At 63.3% G+C, this 20159-nt stretch overlaps 3 protein-coding genes across 8 annotated transcripts; all 3 read right to left on the reverse strand.

The window, feature by feature from the left end:
* Positions 1-1271: 1271 nt before the first annotated feature.
* On the reverse strand, positions 1272-6559 carry LOXL4 (lysyl oxidase like 4). Its single transcript, XM_064716589.1, has 14 exons — positions 6246-6559; positions 5924-6102; positions 5564-5775; positions 5004-5042; positions 4666-4882; positions 4356-4539; positions 3936-4090; positions 3455-3622; positions 3091-3253; positions 2722-2965; positions 2350-2465; positions 2123-2259; positions 1819-1930; positions 1272-1695 (listed from the first exon to the last, which is right to left on the reverse strand). The coding sequence occupies exons 1-14, from the start codon at positions 6526-6528 to the stop codon at positions 1625-1627; spliced, it is 2280 nt and encodes a 759-aa protein (XP_064572659.1). The 5' UTR covers positions 6529-6559; the 3' UTR covers positions 1272-1624.
* Positions 6560-9388: 2829 nt separating this feature from the next.
* On the reverse strand, positions 9389-14998 carry PYROXD2 (pyridine nucleotide-disulphide oxidoreductase domain 2). 4 transcript variants are annotated; one of them, XM_064716711.1, is made up of 16 exons: positions 13789-14998; positions 13352-13371; positions 13040-13133; positions 12893-12966; positions 12627-12773; positions 12330-12483; positions 12053-12114; positions 11845-11942; positions 11291-11432; positions 11064-11198; positions 10885-10957; positions 10622-10778; positions 10334-10488; positions 10104-10210; positions 9878-9998; positions 9389-9775 (listed from the first exon to the last, which is right to left on the reverse strand). In XM_064716711.1, the coding sequence occupies exons 1-16, from the start codon at positions 13949-13951 to the stop codon at positions 9705-9707; spliced, it is 1773 nt and encodes a 590-aa protein (XP_064572781.1). In that variant the 5' UTR covers positions 13952-14998; the 3' UTR covers positions 9389-9704. The 4 variants fall into 4 exon arrangements, 3 of the variants coding, with proteins under 3 accessions (XP_064572781.1, XP_064572782.1, XP_064572780.1); XM_064716712.1 differs by having other exon boundaries at positions 10093-10210; positions 12893-13920; XM_064716710.1 differs by having other exon boundaries at positions 12893-13918.
* Positions 13360-19980, reverse strand: HPS1 (HPS1 biogenesis of lysosomal organelles complex 3 subunit 1). Of its 3 annotated transcripts, XM_064716708.1 has the most exons (19): positions 19793-19980; positions 19567-19704; positions 19343-19485; positions 18976-19084; positions 18615-18775; positions 18432-18534; positions 18224-18328; positions 18064-18133; positions 17891-17958; positions 17175-17342; positions 16924-17100; positions 16787-16854; positions 16530-16652; positions 16363-16428; positions 16024-16168; positions 15815-15928; positions 15605-15687; positions 15142-15341; positions 13360-13371 (listed from the first exon to the last, which is right to left on the reverse strand). In XM_064716708.1, the coding sequence occupies exons 1-18, from the start codon at positions 19889-19891 to the stop codon at positions 15179-15181; spliced, it is 2103 nt and encodes a 700-aa protein (XP_064572778.1). In that variant the 5' UTR covers positions 19892-19980; the 3' UTR covers positions 13360-13371; positions 15142-15178. The 3 variants fall into 3 exon arrangements, with proteins under 3 accessions (XP_064572778.1, XP_064572779.1, XP_064572777.1); XM_064716709.1 differs by lacking the exon at positions 13360-13371 and having other exon boundaries at positions 15123-15341; positions 18224-18301; XM_064716707.1 differs by lacking the exon at positions 13360-13371 and having other exon boundaries at positions 15123-15341.
* Between the last annotated feature and the right edge of the window lie 179 nt (positions 19981-20159).

Consider the following 20159-nt stretch of genomic DNA (forward strand, 5'->3'; position numbering starts at 1 on the left):
GGCAGGCTGGGGGCTTCCTGCCCTGCCCCCGGGTGGAGGCTGGCACCTGGGACCTGCCTTTGGCTCTGCTCTGCATCATGTCTCAGCACCTGAAAAACTGCTCTGTGTGCCCCAGCACTCCCACCCTGTAGCTCTGCAGACTCTGAGGTTTTGGGGCCTTTCACGGGACATGAGGATGGGGATGATGCTTCTCTACCACCACTACCAGCAGTTTGCATGCTTTCGGTCGCTGAAGTGCTCATGTGGCTGCCCCGTGTCCCCTGGCTGTCCCCCAGCTTGGCAGCAGCGGGGCTGGTCATGACCCCGTGGTGGTGGCTGCCTGCTCCTGCGCCATCCGGCAGCGCTGCCAGCTGGGAGCCATCTCGGCTGCCGTTCCCGGATGCTCGTGGCTTGGCCGGTGGAAATTCCAGGGAGCAGAGCTGCTCTCATGTGGAAAACATCTTCCCGGCCATGCGGCATCCCTCAAAGCCCCAGCCTGGCCGGGTGAGCCTCCACCAGCACGTGCCTTGCCACGGTCTCTGGCCTCGGGCCCCTCCAGTGCATCCCCGTGCTCCCAGCAGCAGCTCCACGTGCAGGGACCATCACGTGGGGATGCAGCCTGACTTGTCCTGGGCCGAGGTGGGTTCTGGCAGCCCCCCACCCTGGGCTTGTGCCTGCCAGCGAGGCAGGAATGGACACAGGTGTGCAAGGAGAGGGGCGGCACTGCCCCGTGGCTGGTGAGCTGGAGAACAGACAGTACAGAGTGTGTTGGTGACATTCCCTTTTATTTCCTGTTGTAAGAAAAAAGACAGAAACCACGGGAGGTAAGAAACAGAGAGCAAGGGCACAGTGTTCCCTGTGTCCCCACACTGTGTCTTTGAGGGACAGAGTGGCCCTACCACAGCTCCCATGTGTGGGAAGCTGCCAGGACAGCCTGGGAAAGCCCAGCATGTCAGCTGCATACACTGTGGCTGCTGGGCAGGCTGCCAGCCCATGCTGCCACAGAGCTGGCTGGGTCTTTGCATGCACAGGGTTAGCCAGTTCAGGGCCATGGGGACCACTGATGGCAAGCCAGAGCTGCTTGATGCCAGCCACGTGCAGACAGCCAGGGAGTTGGTGGCTCTGGGTGGCACAGAGGGAACACTGCCTAGCTGGGGACACATTGCCTAGACCAAGTTATTCCCAGCTGGGGACTGGCTTCATGATCCTAATAGGAAAGAGTGCAGGGGAAGGAGGAGGTGATGGTGGGATTGATAAAGCAGTAGCCCCTCTTCCACAGCACAGCACCCTGCTCCCAACTCACAGAACCTTTATTGAAGACAGGACTGGTGCATAGGTGGCTGGGGACTGTCCTGAGTCTCCTGGAGCATGGGGGGCTGGGCAGGCTGAGGTAGTTGTCCTGGGGGCGCTGGGGCTGTGGAGCTGAGGCCTGCTGCAGTACTGGGGCCACTCTTTCCAATCCTGCTGGCAGCATGGGCACCCCCAGGCACTCCCTGCCAGCCCTGGCGCTCATCTCCCTCCTCTGCAGCAGCATCAATAAATACACAAGTCTGCAAGTCCCTGAGCTCAGTCGGGTGCTGCCAGGGCACAGGGGCCGGGGTGCAGGAGTCGGACTCTCCCGTGGGACCACGCCAGTGGCAGGGGTTCACACGAGGTTGTTGGCCAGGCGCTCCCGTCTCTCCATGTCGCTCACCACGTCGGCACCGTAGGCATCACCTGGGGAGAGTCATGTTGTGGGGTAGGTGTGCGTGTGGGGGCACAAGGAACCTGTGGCACCCCCAGCCTCATCACTTCCCTCACCCTGCCTGCCATAGCCCCCATGCTCCCGTCCCTCCTTACTTGTGTGGCAGCCATGCATCCAGACACGCTGCCCATCGTACTTGCACTGGCACCTCATCACGTTGTTGGAGAAGTCTGACTCAGCCACCTCGTGCTTGGGGTTCACAACCACCTGGGGAGGGCAAGGGGCAGGGCTGGGAGCACCTCTGCTGTGCCCTGGCCAGGCAGGGCTGTGGCATGCACAGCAGGGTACAGAGCAGCAGCACCCTGATGTGCAGGGTGAGGGATGCTGTTATGGTCATGGAGGGGACTCCCCAGCCCTGAGATCTGGTAGCTTGGTGTCCCCCACCCCTCCATCCCATACCTGGAAGGTGTAGCTGCCTGGTGGCACATCGGTGATGTCGATCCACTGGCAGTCGATGTCATGGCGGTAGGTGTCCCAGCACCCCACACTCACCCCCTGCTCACCAAAGTTGGCACAGGCGAAGCGTCGCTGAAGACCTGCAGCGAGGAGGGAGGTGAGGGAGGCACAGACAGAGCCCCTTTGGGGAGCAGAACTGGGCCTCTGTCAGCTCTGCAGCTGGCACCTACCTTCGGGGCAGTTGGTGTCTTCCAGGCAAAAGCTGGCCTTGTGTCCCTCGGCCACCTTGGAGCCATTGAGCGTCAGCAGGTCATAGTGGGTGAAGACCTCGATGCTGTGGAAGTGTCTGTGGGGACAGGGGCTCAGCACAGGACCAGCGCCCAGCCAGGGAGCACAGGGCTGTCCCAGGCAACCCTGGCAGAACTTCCGGCAGGGCAGCACCCAGGGAGTCAGCAAATTACAGCCCTGAAGCCAAATAAAGCTGTAATGACAATGCTGGCTCAGACGCTGTCAATTACCCTGGGTGGGACGGGTGCCACCATGCCCTGCCTGGCCCAAGGACAGGGCAGCTCCCTGCCAGCCCCTGCCTATGGGACACTCACCGGTGGCACTGGTGCCAAGTCCAGGCATGACGCCCCATCCTCGGTCGGAAATCGGCTCTTCCCAGGTTGTGGATCTGGGAGGAGAAGCGCAGAAGGCGGCGGTGGCCGTAGGGCCACTGCATGTTGTCAGCAGAGCGGGAGAGGCAGCGCTCCTCATGGGCACAGTACAGCAGCCCCAGGGGTCTGTCCTCCAGGTAGGCTGTCTCCTGCACCAGCTGGGCGTTCATCACCAGGTCTGGGGCGTCTGGCACGGAGGGGATCAGCAGGGATGGAGAAGGTGGTCCCCACCCTGCACAGCACCCCCTACTCTGCTACAGGAGAAGGGGGGTGCCCCCTCCCAGCAGTACCCCCTGGGCTGCTGCTACTCACGGGCAGTGCAGGTGACCCCGGCTGAGAAGCGTCCCCCGCCACGGGGGCAGTGGACAGGACCGTGGCGCTGGCACTGCTGGAGGGCCAGCTCGGTGCCCGCACAGCGCACGCCGCTCATCACAACCTGGCTGGCACCGGGGCTGCCTGCCCAGTACCACGTCTCCTGCACAGAGGAGGAGCACAGTGCTTGACCAGTCCTTGCAGCCCTTGCCAACTCCCACCTGCCACCCCTGCCTCCCCTCCTGCCCTAACACTGCCACCACCGTTCCCACTGTCCCATCCCAGAGCCCCTGGCCACACCATGCCCCGCTATCCATCCTGCAGGACCCCTGCAGTTCTGGCCCCAGGCTGGTACCCCACTCACCTGGAGGGCATGGCTGGCAAAGCCCAGCCCCAGCTGCCTGCAGACCACCATGGCCTCGTTCAGGCCCCACTGTGCCCCACACACTGCACCCCACTGCAGCTGCCCCTGCACTGGCACCAGCACCTCCACCACGCCTTCCTCGGGGTTGCGGCCCCCGGCCAGCCGCACCTGTTGGCAGAGAGGGGCAGAACTGGAATGTGGCACAGATCCCAGCTCTCCCACTCCACACTGCAATGGGACCAGCAGCCCTGCACATCCAGCTGAACATCTCCCCCATCTTCTTCCTCCTTTCATCCCTAAAGACCAATTTGCCACCAGATCACCCTGAAGAGCCCCATCAGGACACTGCTCTGTGTCCCCCCACCCCCTGGATCACCCCAGGGCTGCTCTGAGCAGCCACACTGGGCATAGAGCTTGGGGAGCAGGGACTGTGCAATCGGGCTGGGGTGAAACAGGCCCTGGGAAGGAGGCAGGGACTCACCTGGCTCTTGAAGTCCATGAAGGGCATGTGGCAGCGGACGGCAGCGTCGGCCTCGTGCCGGCACCCATTCTGCTCAGCGTCCTGGAAGCGACACTCGCCCAGGGAGCGCTCTTGGCCAGTGCACTGCACATTGCTCATATGGATGGGCCCCAGACCTAAAGCACAGGAAGGGTCAGTGCTCCCTGCTCCATGAGCATCCTGGAGCAGCACCCTCATCCTCCTTCCCCTGGTCTGGGCATTCTTTACAGGAATGGGGCTGCCCATGGCAGGAGCAGACAGGGTAGCCTCATCCTAGGACAGGCTGGAGCTGCGTGAGCATCCCAGGATTCTCCAGCAGGACACCTCAAACCAGTTGATTTCCCCATCATACCCCTCAAAGCCCAGAGGTTTCCCAAGCCCATGCTGTAACACCTGCCTCACCTTGTCCCATCCGGGCTCCCACCAGGGCCTGCTTTGCCGTCCCATAGCCCAGCTGCCGGCACACCACGCTGGCTGCAGCCAGGTCCCACTGCTTGTCACACACAGTGCCCCACTGCCCGTGGCGCAGCACCTCCACCCGGCCCTCGCCAGCGTGGGTGCCCGCTCGCAGCCGCACCGGGAGCACCTGGGCACGGAGAGCAGCCAGTCAGCAACCCCAGGGCACAGCCAGCCTCCCCTCAAGTGCAAACGGGGTGGCTGAATGCTGCTCAGCCCTGGGACTCTGAGGGTGTGGAACTCTGCAAGGGCTCACCTTTCCTGGGGCGGTCTTGTTCTTGCCCTTGCCCGTGCCCTTCTGGAAGGCAGGGCCAGGGAGGCAGCTGACGATGGCGTGCATGCCGTGGGGGCAGGCGTGCTGGCGGGGGGCTGGTGGGGCCATCTGCACAGGGCAGCGGGCCAGGTGGGGCTCTGAGCCCTGACACCGCACCCTGTGCACCCAGAAGCTGTTCTTCTGGCTGAGGGTCTTCAGGCTGCCAAGGGAGAGGAGCAGGGCCAGGGTCAGCTCAGGTGCCAGAGACACTCTCCCGCCCAGTGTCATGCTGGGCGCCCATTCAAGGTGCCCTGCCCACCATGCACAGTGCTGAGCCCTACCTGGAGTTGGGGTCCTTCAGCTTCTTGTTCCAGAGCTTTCTGTGGGTGTACAGAGCCAGGAGATGAGGGAGCATGCTGACACTGCCCAACTCTGAACCCCCTGCCCCAACATTTCTGCCCTCCCTGGCAGGAGATGGAGACCCCAGGGTACGTCATATTCTCTCCCCACTGGCAATTACTGTGCCAAGCCCGTCTGTACCATGAGTCCCAGCAGGACTGTGCGACTCCTGGCACCCGTAGGGGCTCATTATAGGCTGTATTTATAGTTCCAGGCTGAGACGGGGTGGGAGGGACCAAGGGACACTTGTCTTTCCTCTCCTTTGTCCCACACTTTTCTAACCATGATGGTGACCATTCCCAAAGACTTCTGGATGCTGCTGAGCCCAGCTCTGACCCTTGTGAAAGGCCCAAGAAGGGGATCCAGGCTGCCATAACAGCACCTCGCACACCCACCCATGAGTGCAGCCCTTCTCTGACCACTCCTCTATCTCTTGTCCCCAGTGTGCCCAGCCTGCCCCCCCCCCGTGCCCAGGAGCAGCGTGTGTCTCCCTCATCCCTACCGGTAGAAGCTGGTGTTGACGTGCTTCTCGCGGGGGAAGCCCAGCATCCCGCACACAACACGGCTGTTGTTCCTGGTCCAGTTGGCATCACACACCTGCCTCCAGCGCCCGTTGTGCTTCACCTCCACAGCACCCTCCATCACTGGCATGCTCAGCTTGGCCCGTGCCAGGATGGGCTTGAGCCGCACCTCCTCCAGGGTTACTCCCAGCACCTGCCACAGTGGGCATGGCATGGGCCCGGGGCTCCAGCATCGAGGGCAGAGCGTTCAGGAAAGGGCAGGGCAAGGGTTGGTGGGACCTGCTCCAGTTGCCCTGGTGTACCCTGCTGGCCAAAGGCACACGCCACGGGCCCCCACTCACCTCTCCCAGGTGACCAGCAGCAGTAGCCTGTGGGGAGTTGCCAGGCAGGCGCTGTCCTGAGCACACCACGCCAGCATCCTCGCCATGGTGGCAGTCACTGATGCCCCAGCCATTGTGGGCACACTCTGCCAGGGAGCCTTCACTGCCCCCACATCGCACGTTGTCCAGCCAGATGGGGCCTGGGGACACAGCATCACAGCCCCATGCAGTGTGTCCCGCCAGCTCTCTGCACCCACGGCCCTGTGGGGAGGTTCCCACAGCCAGCAGGAAGCACACTGCCCTCGTCGGGACCCCCTGCCCCCATTCCCCACCTGCCCCGTACCTTCCCCTTGGCCGTAGGTGGCACTGTGGGTCCAGGTGATGGCTGCGGTGTAACCCAGCTGCCGGCAGGCCACCGTGGCCGCATGGAAGTCGAAGCCATCGTCGCACACGGTGCCCCAGCGGCCCTGGTACAGCACCTCCAGCCGGCCCTCTCCAGCTGGGCCCCGGGGTCCCCCCAGCCGCAGCTGCACCGGGGCCGGCTCCTGCCTGCTGGGGGCCACCCAGCATAGCACCAGCACCAGCACCAGCAGGACGTGACTTGAGCCACTTGGCATCACCATCATTGCTCTGTGAGTGGGATGCCTGGGGACAGACCAGCAGTGAGTCCTTGGGGACCATGGCAGAGAGGGGATGCAGCTGCAGCCCCCCTGTACCCCAGGAGCTGGGCAATGTGAAAGGGATATCATGCCTTCTTGCACGGTGGTGACATCACTGTCCCTGTGCTCTGGGGGATGCATGGGCTGGTCCCTGCCACACTCACAGCATACCCCAGCCCTACCCCCTTCACCAGGTCAGCCAGCTCTGACACAGCCCTCTCGGGCACTGACAGCCACGCGCAGCCCCACAAACACTGCCCTGTGCTCTTGCTTCCTGTCTGCCCCATGTTTTGGGACATGGGTAAGGGCCCCACAGTGCTCCCTTTCATCCTCCACCTGGATTCTCTACTGAACATCAGGATTCCTCCCTGTCTTGCACACAGCCCGGTCCCCGTTGCCTCACCTCTTCCCCTGCATCCTCATTCAGAGCACTGGTGGGATTGCTGACCCCCCTCCAGGTACCCAGACCTCCCCTCCCGGGGCCACCTCTGGCACTCACTCTGGCAAGGGATGGTGGTGCCGGAGCGGCAGCGGTGCGGGGCAGGCGGTGGCGAGGGACACGGTGGTGGCGAGGGACACGGCGGTGGCGCTGGCAGCAGTGAATCCCGCAGCTCCTGCCTCCCGCTGGGCACCGCCTGCAGCCGCTTTTATGGTGCGGCGGGGTGGGCCGACCCGAGGGGGCCCCCCGCCCCCCCGCCCTGCTCTGGAGCCCAGCCCTGCTCCCTGCCCACCCCCGGCCCTACTCTGCCTCACCGCGCACGGGGGCAAACCCGTTCCTGTCCCAAAGCCCGTCCTGTCCCCAGCCGGGAGGATCTGAGCTGTCCCGGGCAGTCCCTGCCCGCCGTGAGGCTGCACCTCCCCCGAGTCCGCATTCCCTCGGTCAGGGATGCTCCCCTCGCGGTGCTGAACCGCAGCCAGGCACAGCACGGACTTTCCTGGGATGACGAGCGGCTGTGCCGGGGACATTCCCTGCAGCTTCCCACCAAAGCACTGGTTCGAGTGGGTGCACGGGCACAGGAGGTGCTGCAGTGGGGCCGGGACTTGGGGACACAGGGACCACGGCAGGGTACGGGATGGTACCGAGAGCCGGAGCACAGCTCTCCCAGGCCCTGGGGCATCACCTGTGCCATCCATAAAGCAGGCTGGCTGTGAGGGTCCTGAGGCTCAGCCCCGCTCCGTGGTCCGTGGGGACCGGTGATGCTCCCCCCCCGCCGCCCGACTTGCCCCGGGAGCAACCTCCGGCTTGGGGTGCCGCCAGTCCCCGGGGCACCCCGCTGCCCACACGCCCGCCGTGGGATGGGGATAAACAGGAAACCCAGTGCCCCGGCCGTGCCCAGGGACCGGCCAGGAATGTGCCGGTGGCCACCGGACTGTTTGTTTGGAGTCAAAGCAGCCGGATCCTGCCGGGAGGAGCCAGGATCAACACGGCCGGGAATAGCCCGTGAGGTCATCGCCACGTCTCGCAAGGAGCCCCAGCACCTCTGGGTGTGCAGGGATGCACGACTCTGGGTCCCCCTCGCAGAGCACTCTCATCCCAGCCCTGTGCCTCGGCCGGGATCGGGGCAATGTCCTGAAGCCTCTGCTGCGATGTGAATCGCTGGCCAGCCCCAGAATGGAGGCCACGGAAAGCCCTGGGGAAGGGCAGGGTTGGGGCCAGCAGTGGAGCCCGTGACTCATTCGTCTCGACGTTTTGGAGATCAATTGCTTAAGTGTGAAGCCAGGAGCCTCCCCCGAGCTCCTCCCCCGGCAGATGCTGGCAGGGGTGCGGGCAGGCGGGCGCTGGGTCCCGCTCCCAGCTCTGCCTCTGCTCCGGGGACAGCAAGAACAGAGAGCTGCGGGGGCTGGCGGGCTCTGCCCCTCCGGGTCCTGCCAGCTCTTCCCGCAGCGCTACCTGCACTGTGTCCTGCCGCTCGTGTGACCGCGCCGGGCCGCAGTTGTCCCCTTGGCCCTGAGGTGTCAGCCAATGCCCCTCGTCTCCCTGGGGGCTCACAGGGTGTCAGCACCTGCAATCCCGGGCAGCCAGCAGCGGCAGCAGCTAAAAATACACGGCCGGCAGCAGGACAGCCCCTGCGCGGGAAGCTGTGGGCGGCGGGCGGGCGTGCGGGGCTATTCTCAGCGGGCTGCGGGACTATTCCTGGCCGGTCAATATTGATTCAGCCAGCTCAGGTGCAGTAGCTCACCCTGGCAGCACCGTATTTAGGGCCCGGCAGGAGGCGAGGCGGGCGGCTGAATCGGGAGCATTGTCTGGCGGAGGAAGAGGGCAGGGAGAGGATGTGAGCTCTGTAATCTGCAGCCAGCGGCTCCCGGCTGTAGCCCGGGCGAGGGGCACACCCGGGCCTGCTGGGGCTGAGGAGCGGCCAGCACGGAACATCTGCCCTGGGGACGCGGGGACGGGGCCAGGACACGTGCAGCGGCTTCCGTCGGGAATAGGAGCATGTGTGAGGCACGAGGGGCAGCTGCAGCCCCGGCTCCTGCGGTTTCTGAGCCGCTGGGCACGTGTCTGCTGTACACACAGCCACCAGCAGCCGCGGACTGGGGACAGCTGGGGACTCCAGGCACCAAAGCAGCATCCAGGCAGCTCCTTGCTTGTTCTAAAGACTTAGGATGGTCTGGACCTGCCCGGAGCTGGGGAACTCAATACAAACAGTCCTGCAAGCACCTGAGTCTGCATCAATGAGCAGAGGAGAGGGTGAGGGGCTGTTTGTCCCTGTTCACTACTCTGAAATGTGCCTGTGCTCTCTGGCAGCTCACCAAGGCTGCATTACCAGCAAGTGTGGATAGTGCAGTAGGAGCTGCATGAGTTGCTCAAAAAACACAGTGAGAGTGCTCATGACAGAGCCCGGGCCAGGGTTTATTTCCATGGGCACAGGCAGGGGCTGAGTGAGGCTTGCCATGTTCATGCAGGGCCCAGGACCCACTGGGGCAAGGCTGGGTTGTGGCAGGCTGAAGCAGCCATCTGCTCAAGGTGACAGTAGCAGCTGGGAGCACAGGGGACCCTGCCAGCCTACACCTGGCTCTCAGGAGATGCTGCTGCCCTGAGGTGCTGGGGAAGCAAGTCGGGGATAGGCAGGGCTCTGCATGGCACCAGCAGGGCATGCTGATGTCACAACCCTGTGTTGGTGAAGTCAGTTTCACCAATCTCATCAGAGGTGCCTGAAATCCTTGATAGCCACCTGGGCAGCATTGTGTCCTGCTGCTCCCATCACTCCTCCTCCTGCAAGAAAGGAGAAATGGGGAATGCTGCTGCACCTCTTCCACATGGCACTTTCTTCCTTCTGCAGGCCTCCATGAGGGTCCTGCTCCCAGCTCTGCTCACCAGGGTGGGCTCCACTTCCACACAGGTACAGGCCAGGAATTGGGGACCGGTAGCCAGAGTAGGATGGTACTGGCCGGGCGAAGTACAGCTGGTCCAGAGACATCCCTCCATGGAAGATGTTCTGCCAACAGAGCTCTGTGTGAGCTAGCTGTGCCTGGCCCAGGCCCGTGTGCCCACTAGCACTGGCACCAGAGCGATGCTCAGAGCTGACACACATGGTACCCACTCCACCAGGCAGCCCAAAGATCCTCTCCAGGTCTGGTGGCGTCAGGATGTCCCTGCCAATGACAGATGCCTTGAACCCCGGAGCATAGTCTTCGATGCAGTCAAACACTAGAGAAAGATGAAGGGACTCGTGCTGGGCAGCCTGGGGGATGAGGTGTGGTAGCAAACTCCTGTGCAGCCCAGGGCAGCTCTGCCCATGGGTGTTACTGGCTCTGTGTGTGCATCACGTACCTGTGTCTGCGTACGCGTTTCTGGCCTGCTCGTCCCAGCACCGCCCGCCTGCCAGCACAGACGGGGTGTACTGTGTGAACAGGGACACGACGTGGCAGCCTGGAGGGGCCAGCCCCGGGTCCAGCACTGAGGGAATGCAGAGCTCAATCATAGGCCTGGGGGAGCAGTACACCAGCTGGGCAGGCAGAAGGGCACCCAGCCACTCCACACCTCCTCCCCCAGCATCCACAGCCATGGCTGTCCTGGCCCTTCCCCAGCGCACCAAGGGGTGCCAGTACAGGCTCCTACCTGCTGGAGGGGTGCCCCTGGGCAGCCTCAGTGAATGCCTGGTGCAGGAGCTGGGTGCCCTCGCAGTTGAGGTGTATGGAGCACTGGTGGTGGGGCAGGGGCTGGCCATCGTGGGCATTGGGGGCAGCCAGGAAGCTGGGCAGCTGATCCACCGCCACTGGGCATGGGATGGGGAGATGAAGTGGGGTGCAGCCTCTTGCTGAGCCCGGCACCAGTGTTCCTCCAGCAGGGATGGCAGCTGAAGTGTCCCTGCTGGTACCTACCATTGATCTTGGTGACAGGGGAGCGTGTGTCAAGCTGCCGGATCCGCTGGACAAAGTCCTTGGGCAGCTGCTCCTAGGGTGGGATACACCATGCAGAGGCTGCATGAGAGGCTGTGAGAGGCAGTGAGAATGGGCTATTCCAACAGGCCAAGCCCCTGCCAGCCCCATGCACTCCATACCTGAGGAATGAGTTCCAGAAAGGTGATTTGGGGGGAGGCATTGGACAGCACCAGTTTGCTCCTCACCTCTGTCCCATCCTGCAGCACGACACCCCGCGCCTCCCCGGCCCTGCCCAGCAGCACGTGGCACACTGCCTGGGCATGGGTAGGGGACAGGACTTTACCAAGAGCATCCCTGCTGCCTGAGGGGATGGCCAAGCAGCTCCCCTCTCCCAGACACCCCGTACCTTGTCAGCAAAGATGTGGGCTCCCCGGGCAGTGGCTGCCTGGGCGATGGCGTGGGACAGGGCTCCCATCCCGCCTGCCACGTAGCCCCAGGCCCCACGCCGTCCCTCCAGCTCACCCATGACATGGTGCAACAGCACATACCTGAGGTAATAGGACCTTGGATTAGCTGTTGGCTGAGGGGATGGATCTGTCCCCTGCATGGGTAGTGAGGATGGTACCACAGCCCCCACAGTCCCCCCATGGGGCCATGCCACCTCATGGGATGTAAACTCAGTTACGGGGAGCATGCACCAGCCAGGACTCAGCCCAGCCTGGGGACAGAGGGGCCCAAACAGTGAAGGGATAGGTGGGGGCCACTCAGGAGAGCCACTGGCAGGGCTGGGGGCAGCCCCTTGCCCAGCACCAAGCCCTGAGGCACCATGGCAAAGTGGAGCAGGCAGTGAGAGGGAGAGGCAGGGGACAGGGCACGGGGTACTGGTGCAGCAGAGCCAAGCACAGAGCACAGCAAGGGGGGACAGTGCAGGCACGAGCCCCGGGGGGAAGGATCCCTCACCCACTGCCAGGGGTGTGTGGGCTGGCCATGGCTCCAATCACAGCATCAGTAGCCAGAGTTGCCTTCAGGGGTTCTGACTCAAACCAGTGATCCAGGATCTGGCCCAGGAGAAAGAGAGCATGCCAGGCTTGGGGTGGGGAGCTGCTGCAGCATCCTGGCAGGTAGGAGATGCAGAGGGTGTTTCCACACCAGCACTGCCAGCACGCACCTTGGAGATGGGAGCTGTGAGCACCTCGTAATAGTGGGGCAGCTGCCGCCCCAGTGCCAGCCCTGGGGGTGGAGAGGTGGTGTGAGACCTGCACGGCTGTGCCAGGGCTGGATACTGGTGCCCAGTTGGCTTTGGAGGTCACTCAGCGGGACCAAGGTGAGCAAGCCCACCAGAGCCTGCCAGCCCAGACTGGGCTCCTGAGGAGGCTCTGCACTGCCCATCCCAGGCGCTGGCAAACACCCCTTGCTGCCGTGGTTCCCTGGCATCCCAGATGTACCTGCCTGCAGCAAAGGCTTCAGGGTTTGCAGGTTCCTGAGCTGCTGGAGCAGGGAACCCTTTCCCAGGGCAGCTGTATCCACTGGAGGGGCATCCAGCAGTGGGTCAAGGGCCAACACCATGCGCCCCATGAACGCCTCATACTCAGGATAGGCCTGGAAGGGGACAGAGGGTGGACAGCAAGGGCTGCACCATGGTGGGTGCAATGGACACCCCACCCAGGAGCATCCCTGCCACTCCAGGGACAGGGCAGCCCCTCGTGGGTTTTGCTGTGCCAGGTGCATGCCCCTGCTGGTACCTGGGCATCCTTCTGGGAGAACTGAGCAATCTGCTGCTGAGTCTGGGCCATGTCATGTCCCAGCAGAAGGGAGCGAGGAGGGCTCCTGTCCTCCAGCAGTGGCGTGAAGGAGTAGGGGTCCCGTGGGAGCACCCTCAGACCGTGCCGCTGCAAGACAGGGATGTCCCCACTGCAGGAGCCACCCTGCAGGGACAGCCTGGCGGCAGGGTCCCCTTGCTGGCACGCTGGCAGTTGCCAGCAGCCCAGCAAAGGGGGGGGGCCAGTACCTGCAGCTCCAGATCAGCATAGATTTGTGGTCGCAGCAGGCTGAGCAGATACGATGCCCGGGAGAACTTGAACCCTGGAACATGTGGGGTGGTGGGGAATGTCCACCAGCAGGGCTGGCCAGGGGGACAAGGGGCACGCAGGGGTACCTGGCACGATCTCCTCGGTGATGGCGGCGCCGCCCAGCACGTGGCGCCTCTCCAGCACAGCCGTGCGCAGCCCTGCCCGCTGCAGGTAGGCAGCCTGTGGGGAGCACGGGGCACACTGCCATCCCTCCAGCCGGCATTGCACTGCCAACGGGAGCCCCCTCCTGCACATGGCGCCCCCTCACTAGGGAGGGCCTGTGGGCGCCCCAGCCCCATGGACACCAAAGCCCTCCCTTGCTCTCAGCGCGGACCCTTCCCAGTCCCTGCTGTCCCCTGGGGATGGAGGAGAGGCAGCACGCCACTCTAGGTACTCACTGCCACCAGCCCGTTGTGTCCTGCAAGAAGAGAGGGAGATGAGCAGAGCCCAGTGCTGGTGATGGGCCCGCAGCACAGGGCACCCTGCCGTGCCTGGGGCATGGGGCTGTCACAGCCACCCCAATAACAGGCTCTAGACACAGGGATACAGGTGACAAGGAGAATCCTCCCCCAGCACTACAGCCCTGGCCCTAATGGTGCAGCAGAGTGGGACAGAAGCACTCAAGGTAGATGTTCCTGCAGTGCTCTGAAGCTAGGGGGCTGCAATTTGTGCCAGACCTCTGTGTGGTCCCAGGCATGAGGAGCAGTCTGGGGGTTTGTAATGCATCCAGCACGAATGCGGTCCCCACCGAGCTGCTCCTCTGCTACCTGCCCTGAGGGGAGGGCAGATGTGGATCCCCGCCCGCAGCCCGGCTCTCGCTCCCTGGCTCTGTTACCTGCCCCGATCACCACTGCGTCGTACTCCGGCTGCAGCTGGGCCGCAGCCCCGGCATGGGCCAGACGCGCTGCTGGCGGCCGCAGGGACAGACGCGAGCCCTGCGGCCAGCGGGACGGGCAGCGCCGACCGAGCGCTCCCCGGAGCCCGTAGCGCCCGGCCATGGCCGCTCTGTCCGGCCGCCTGGACTTTGCTTCCACGGCGGAACTTTTCCCAGGGCTTCCGGGCACGGGGAGGGACGGGGGGCCAGGGCGGGGAACGCCTTGAGGAGGCGGGGAGGCTGCTCAGGACAGGGGCTCCCGCCGCTGCTGCTGCCCCAGCGAGGCGCGGACCCGGCACAGTTCAGCTGCGGGCTTGCAGCGGGGCCGGACAGGAGCCCAGGGCTGAGAAGGGGCCACATCCTGCCTGGGGCTCCGCAGGTGCCAGGGGCTCCCCAGGCTGGGCTCCAGGACGGTGCTGAGCAGGCAGGCGGGGGCCTGAGAGCCCCCTGCCCCAGCTCCTGTGGTGCTCCAGGGATGAGCCAGAGGCACATGGCTGGGATGATGGGCCAAGCACGGCAGGACAGACGGAGTTTGGCCCCCCCACAGCCCTGAAAGCAGCAGAAAGGGCATTTTGGGAATGAGCATGGCTTTGAATGCTGAACTGTTGCTCAGCAGGACAAATTCCAGCTCAGCAGGATGGGGCAAAGGCCCTGTCATGGTCCAGTGCTGCCTGAATTGCTGTCCCCAGCTCCAGCGAGTGGCATGGGAGCAACAAGGGACAGTGGCTACGTGAGTCCCTTGGGGCTGGCCCCATTCCCAGCTGTACTTGAGGTTTGGAGTGCACTGAGCCCAGACGTGCCTGGGAAACACATAAGCTGCCTCGGGATTTACTCGCTGTTCCCAGCTAAGCTCAGAGCTGCGGCTAACTGGTGCCTGGGTGTGGGGAAAGTGGTGCAGGATGGGCTGCACCTCCCCAGAGCCTGCCAAACCTCTGAGGGCCCTGCACCCCACACACATTTGGGGATGAGGGGGAAGGGGGATGCACCCTAGACCATTGCTTCACTCAAGTTTGGCTACACTATCTTGATCTCTGGCCAAAGCCTGGCAGTAATGCCAAGCTAACATTATAAATCCTGCTCTGGAAATGCACTTTTCAGCAAGACAGTGATTTGCCAGCAACCTCTCGGCCCCACTCTCTGTCCCCAGAGGCTGCTGGGTGGCAGTGAAAAGCATGGGGAGCAGGAAAAGGGACAGTGCCAGCTCTGGCCAGGCTGAAGGATGGGAAGCTTGCCTGTCCCTGCCTACAGGCACAATCCACAGCATGGCACACAGACGCTGAGAAAGCAACCCAGGCTCTGGGAGCACCCACACACCCACTTTAATCCCGGCCCCAAAGCAGCTGGAGGCAGCTCAGAGCAGAGGGATGCGGGACGGCTCCCAGAGACGCCGGGCCAAGTCGTAGGCCTGCTGCACCACCAGCTCGGAGGGGATGATGCCCAGGTGCAAGGTCAGCAGCTCATAGCACTTCACTACCTCTGCTTGGTGGTTCTTGCTGTAATAACGCAGCAACTTCCTGCAGAGGAGAAGACAGGGCTTGGCAGGTACAGTGCACACAGGCAACCCCTCTCCAATGACCTTCCCTCTGTGAAGCACTTTGCAAGGACAAAGCCCCATGGACTCTGCCACCAAAGCCCACCAAAACCATGGCACCAGGCTGGGAGATGGGCTGGTGCAACTCCAGTGACACCACTGGCATCCTGGCATCACCCCCAGGGACCCGTGTGCCATCATGGCTTTGAGCCCTGGTGCCAAACCACAGGGCTGGCAACTGCTCACCTGTAGTAGTCCCCTGCAAGCATCCCAATGGGAGCAGAATCATCAGACAGGACTGGTACCTCCATCACCTCCAGCTTGTAGCCCTGGGGAGAAATGACAGCAGAGGGCAGGAGCTGGGATGGCACATCGAGCAGTCAGAGCTGGCTAGGCCTGCAGCCCTGCTCCCTGTCCCAGAGAAAGAGAGCTCAGCCCCTTCCTGGCCCCACATACCATCTCATTCTCAAACCAGAGGAAGTAGGAGCAGCAGTAGTCACCATCCTGCAGCATCAGTGTTGTATAGCCCTTCTGCAGGTATCGCCGGGCCAGCGTGATCAGGGACCACACCTGGGGACAAGGGACACCTGAAGCCTGAGCAGAAACCCCTCCAATTTCCACCCTCTTCTGCGGTTCCCATCCCACACCTACCCCATGAGCAGTACCTTTTTCTTGATGAAGGTGGCCAGGGGACCCTTGCCCAGCTCTGAGCTGGACTTCTCTGTCACACTGAGTGAAGGCGCCATCATTTGTCCAGCTGTGCGGTCCACATAGATGAAGTGCACCAGGCCAGGGAAGTCCTCCAGGTACGTGGGATAGGTTAAGGGTCTCCAACAACTTTGGTGCCCTTCTAGGACAGCCCCTGAGCCTTGGGAAACCACCTTTGCCCACTACATTCCTCCCCTTAATTCTGGTGCTGTGAGACAGGGTCCCACTCCCACATCTGCTACCCCCTCAGGGACACCCCGTTGGCAGGCTGGCTCCCCAGCAGCAGGGATGGGTATGACACCATGGTGATATTGCGCCTGCTCTTCACCAGCAGGAAGTCCCGCCAGTCCAGCAGCTTCTCCCTGCCGAGAAGAGGCACGGTGAGAGGCCAGGACCCACAAGCCCCAGCAGAGCTGGGTGTGGGGCAGCCCCCTGGCGATGCTGACCGTCCCCCTGCACTCACCTCATCAGTTTCTGAGCACGGTCCCGCAGCCCTTGGGACAGGCTGTGGCCAGCAGAGGTCAGGAAGAGCTGGCGGTACACGGAGCAGAGCTGCCGCTTCACATTGGCCACTGACTGCAGCAGCCTGAGCCAGGGGACACAGACAGAGCTGAGCTTGGACACTGGGTCCCCAGCACTGCAGGGACAGCTGTGCTCGTCCCCAGGATGGGACAGGTCCCTGCCTGTTCCAGAGACTTTCCCTGGCTTCCTGCTACTCACTCTAGGGAGCTCCCAGACTCATTCCGTGAAAATATCTTGTTCTTAAAGTCCAACCAGGTGCTCTGCAACTAGAAAGAGACAGGATGGTGTCAGGCTGTGGAGAAAAAAGGACAGGGTCCTCATGTCCCCACGCCCACCTGGATGTCCTGTCCACTCAGCTTCTTCACAAATTTGTCCATGCGCTGCCGCAGCTCAGCGAGGAATGGGTAGGAGCGTGCGACTCCCACCTCTGGTCCCTCTTCCAGCTTCTTCTCCAGCACCAAGAAACCATCCAGCAGTTGGTACAAGGTGATGGCCACCTGGGTCATGGGACCCTGCCAGGGAAAGGAGAGGTGGGTCAGGCAGGACCCAGTCCCACACAGCTTCCCCCACCTCAGAGGCAGCTCACCTTCGTCAGCAGCACAAGGGAGATGCCTGGCCAGAGCGGGAGGCAGTGCATGGTGTGTGGCAGCAAGGGGCAGTAACCTTCCCGCAGGCTGGCATCCAGAAAGATCCTTCTGGGGTTTGAAGCTTCAGGGACCAGAGGCCCCAAGGTCTGCAGCAAGTCCTCTGCCATCTGGGAAGACAGGGGAGATACTGAGTCCCCTGTGGGGATGAGGCAGCTCGCACAGAGAATGCTCTGTAGGGATGCAGCATTGCCTTGAAAGCTGCAACCAGGCAAGACAGAATCAAAAGAGTTGGAGGGGCCATGTAGCAAAAGATCAGCAGTGAGGAAAGTGCCCAGGGACCCCAAAGGAGGGGCAGAGAAGAAGACTGTTGCAAAGACAAAGGTTGCAAATGCCTTAAACCAGGGCCAGTGTTGTTTGCAGTGTGTGAGGTGTTGCAGCATCCATCAGGGAAGCAGCCCAGAAAGCCCAGCGGCAGCAGAGGGAGACACTGGACTGCTCTGAGGCAGCCCCGCTCCCTCTCTGCTGTGACAGCTCATTGTAACAATGCCCAGAGAAGGAGATCAGAGCTGTCACAAATATGCACAACATGGGCGACATGGGGTACCCACAGCAGCAGCACAGCAAGAGAGAGTGATGAGGACCAGAATCTGCAAAAGGCACTGGGACAGGCTGGTGAGGTGTGGAGCTGGGAGGTGTTGCAGGACTCTGTGCTCACCTGGACGTCTGCAGCATCCACCTCCCCAATGCTCAGCATCTCAGCCCCCTCTGACCAGCTCTCGCTGCCTGCAGAGAAAATGGCAGGGCACCCTTCCAGCCCCCACACCAGAGCCCTGGGCCTCTGCAGGGCTGGGGGTGTGGGGCACGGCTGCTGCCCAGCTGGGCACTCACCTGTACTGTGCCCGCCTGGCGAGGGCTCAGGTGTGTAGTACACCTCAGGCACAGAGAGATCATCTGTGTCCTGCCAGCAATAACAACTGGGTCAGCATACAGCGATACAGGCAGCCCTCCCAGCAATCCCACCCTGCAACTCCTGATCTGAAGGACTCACTTGGTCATCTGAGTCCTTCTCTGCAGCTCCATGGGAGCCAGGGCCACTCACAGGGATGCTCTCACTTCTCTTGGGTCCCTGAGGGAGAACGTTCCCTGCTGTGGGCTTTCAAAAAGAGAGAAAACCCCCCTAAGCCCCAGCTGTCAAGGCATCACCCCATGATGGGAGCACCTTGACTTGCTGCACCCCCAGCCCTGCTCTGAAGCACCTGTGGGCCAAGCTCCTCCTCAGCACTCTGGCTGGGGTACAGGTCCTGAACCAGGAGGATGAGGACGAGCAGGTCGGCAGGGCGGATGGAGCTGGCGTTGCGGCTGCAGGACAGAGAAGGGTAGGGTCAGCTGGGAGGACACATGGCTGCCCTGGGGAGGGAGCGTGGTGGGACCGGGCACACCTGGAGTAGAAGGCCAGCAGCTTGGTGTGTACCAGGAGGAAGGCATGGCCCACTTCATCCCCACCACGCTCGGGGCTGGTGTTGATGTGCTGCACCACTTGTCGCTCCAGGAACTCGATGCACTGCTCACACAGCTGAGGATGGATCAGCCGCTCCACGGCCTGGGGTGCAGGAGGAGGGGAGGCTGCTGAGCTTCCTCAGGCCCAGCCTTGCAGTCCTAGGGGCAGGTCTGAGCTTCCATTGCTCCAGGGAGCTGCCCTAAAGTCCCCAGCCTACTGCCTTTTCCCACATCCTGGGGCTCCATGCAGCCTCCCACCTCTGGAACATCCCAAAAGTGAGGGACAGCGCAGATCACTGGTACCTCCACTGCAAAGCTCTGGTCCTCCTCCCGCAGGTGGCTGTAGGTCTCCAGCAGGCCCCGCAGCAGGCTCCACACGCGCTCCCGCTGCTCTGAATCAGCCGGCCGCAACCTGCAGCGTGACAGAGGGTAAACAGACAGCTCGCTGTCACCTCCCTGTGTGGGACTGACACACCAGAACCCAGCTCCCGGCGTGGGACTGACACACCAAAACCCAGCTGCAGCCCAGCAGGCAGGGGGTCCTGCTGCAAAGGGGATGTCCCAGCTGGAGACTCCACTCCCAGCCGCCGGTGCTGCATGAGGGCAGCCCAGGGCAGCCCCCCCCAGCAGCCCGACATGCCAGCCTGTGCCGGGCGCTGTGCCTGCTCACTCCTTGCGGATGAGGTGCGAGTCGAGCGTGACGAGGCCACAGTGAGCCTCTACCAAGCGCCGCAGCACGAAGAGCGTCCGGCGCAGGTCGTCCTCGCTCTGCGTCCCGTCGCCGTTCACTGCGATGTACAGGCAGTCCCCGAACTGCAAACGGCAGCGGGGTCAAGCGGGGTCAAGCGGTCCCTGGTCCCCGGTGTCGCTCAGGGGTCCCGGTGCCGGTCCTACCATGTGCAGGACGTGGAGGTGCCGCCCGCCCTCGGTGGCGAAGCAGGTATAGGTGTCGGAGAGCTTCTCCAGCAGCGCGGCGCAGGAAATGATCAGGGGGGCGAAGAGGGTGTTGAGGCTGTCCTCCAGCGCCGGGCCCTGCTCCACACTCTCCCGGTCAGCGCCCACGCGCGACCGCGCACCCCGCGCCCCCTTCCCGCACCCGCGCCGCCCCGTCCCGCCCCACCTGCCCGGCGTGGGACGACCGCAGCCGGCGGAGGAAGGCGGCATCGGCCCAGTAGAAGAGCAGCTCAGCCGCGGTGCTGGCGATCAGGACGCAGCGCATGGCCCGTGGCCGGGGGGAACACCGGGACCGGGACACCGGGACAGGGCGGCTCCACCGGGACACTGGCACCGGGCGGCTCCACCCGCCCCTCGCCGCTTCCTGCTCCGCCGCGCGTGACCGCCGCGCCCACGCGCGCAGCGCCCCCGGCGGCCCGGAGCGGCACCGCACCGTGTGACCCCGGCACCGTGCGACCCTGGCACCGCACCGTGTGACAGCGGCACCCTGTGACCCTGGCACCGTGCGACCCTAGCACCGTGTGATAGCGGCA

This window comes from Zonotrichia leucophrys, chromosome 6 (assembly GCF_028769735.1).
Source record: "Zonotrichia leucophrys gambelii isolate GWCS_2022_RI chromosome 6, RI_Zleu_2.0, whole genome shotgun sequence".
Classification (NCBI taxonomy): Eukaryota; Metazoa; Chordata; class Aves; order Passeriformes; family Passerellidae; genus Zonotrichia; species Zonotrichia leucophrys.

Excerpts from the sequence above, each read along its gene's own strand:
- LOXL4 (XM_064716589.1), bottom strand. The coding sequence starts at position 6,528 with ATGATGGTGATGCCAAGTGGCTCAAGTCACGTCCTGCTGGTGCTGGTG. Across the intron at positions 4,883-5,003 it reads CTGAAGGACCCCAACTCCAG|CCTGAAGACCCTCAGCCAGA; the intron begins GTAGGGCTCAGC and ends CTCCCTTGGCAG. Across the intron at positions 3,623-3,935 it reads TCATGGACTTCAAGAGCCAG|GTGCGGCTGGCCGGGGGCCG; the intron begins GTGAGTCCCTGC and ends CTCTGCCAACAG.
- PYROXD2 (XM_064716710.1), bottom strand. The coding sequence starts at position 13,252 with ATGGGGCTGGGGCGCCCACAGGCCCTCCCTAGTGAGGGGGCGCCATGT. Across the intron at positions 11,199-11,290 it reads CCCACATCTTTGCTGACAAG|GCAGTGTGCCACGTGCTGCT; the intron begins GTACGGGGTGTC and ends ACCCATGCCCAG. Across the intron at positions 9,776-9,877 it reads TGGAAGTGGAGCCCACCCTG|GAGGAGGAGTGATGGGAGCA; the intron begins GTGAGCAGAGCT and ends CCTTTCTTGCAG.
- HPS1 (XM_064716708.1), bottom strand. The coding sequence starts at position 19,891 with ATGCGCTGCGTCCTGATCGCCAGCACCGCGGCTGAGCTGCTCTTCTAC. Across the intron at positions 17,101-17,174 it reads CCCTTGTGCTGCTGACGAAG|GGTCCCATGACCCAGGTGGC; the intron begins GTGAGCTGCCTC and ends TTTCCCTGGCAG. Across the intron at positions 15,688-15,814 it reads TCTGGTTTGAGAATGAGATG|GGCTACAAGCTGGAGGTGAT; the intron begins GTATGTGGGGCC and ends ATTTCTCCCCAG.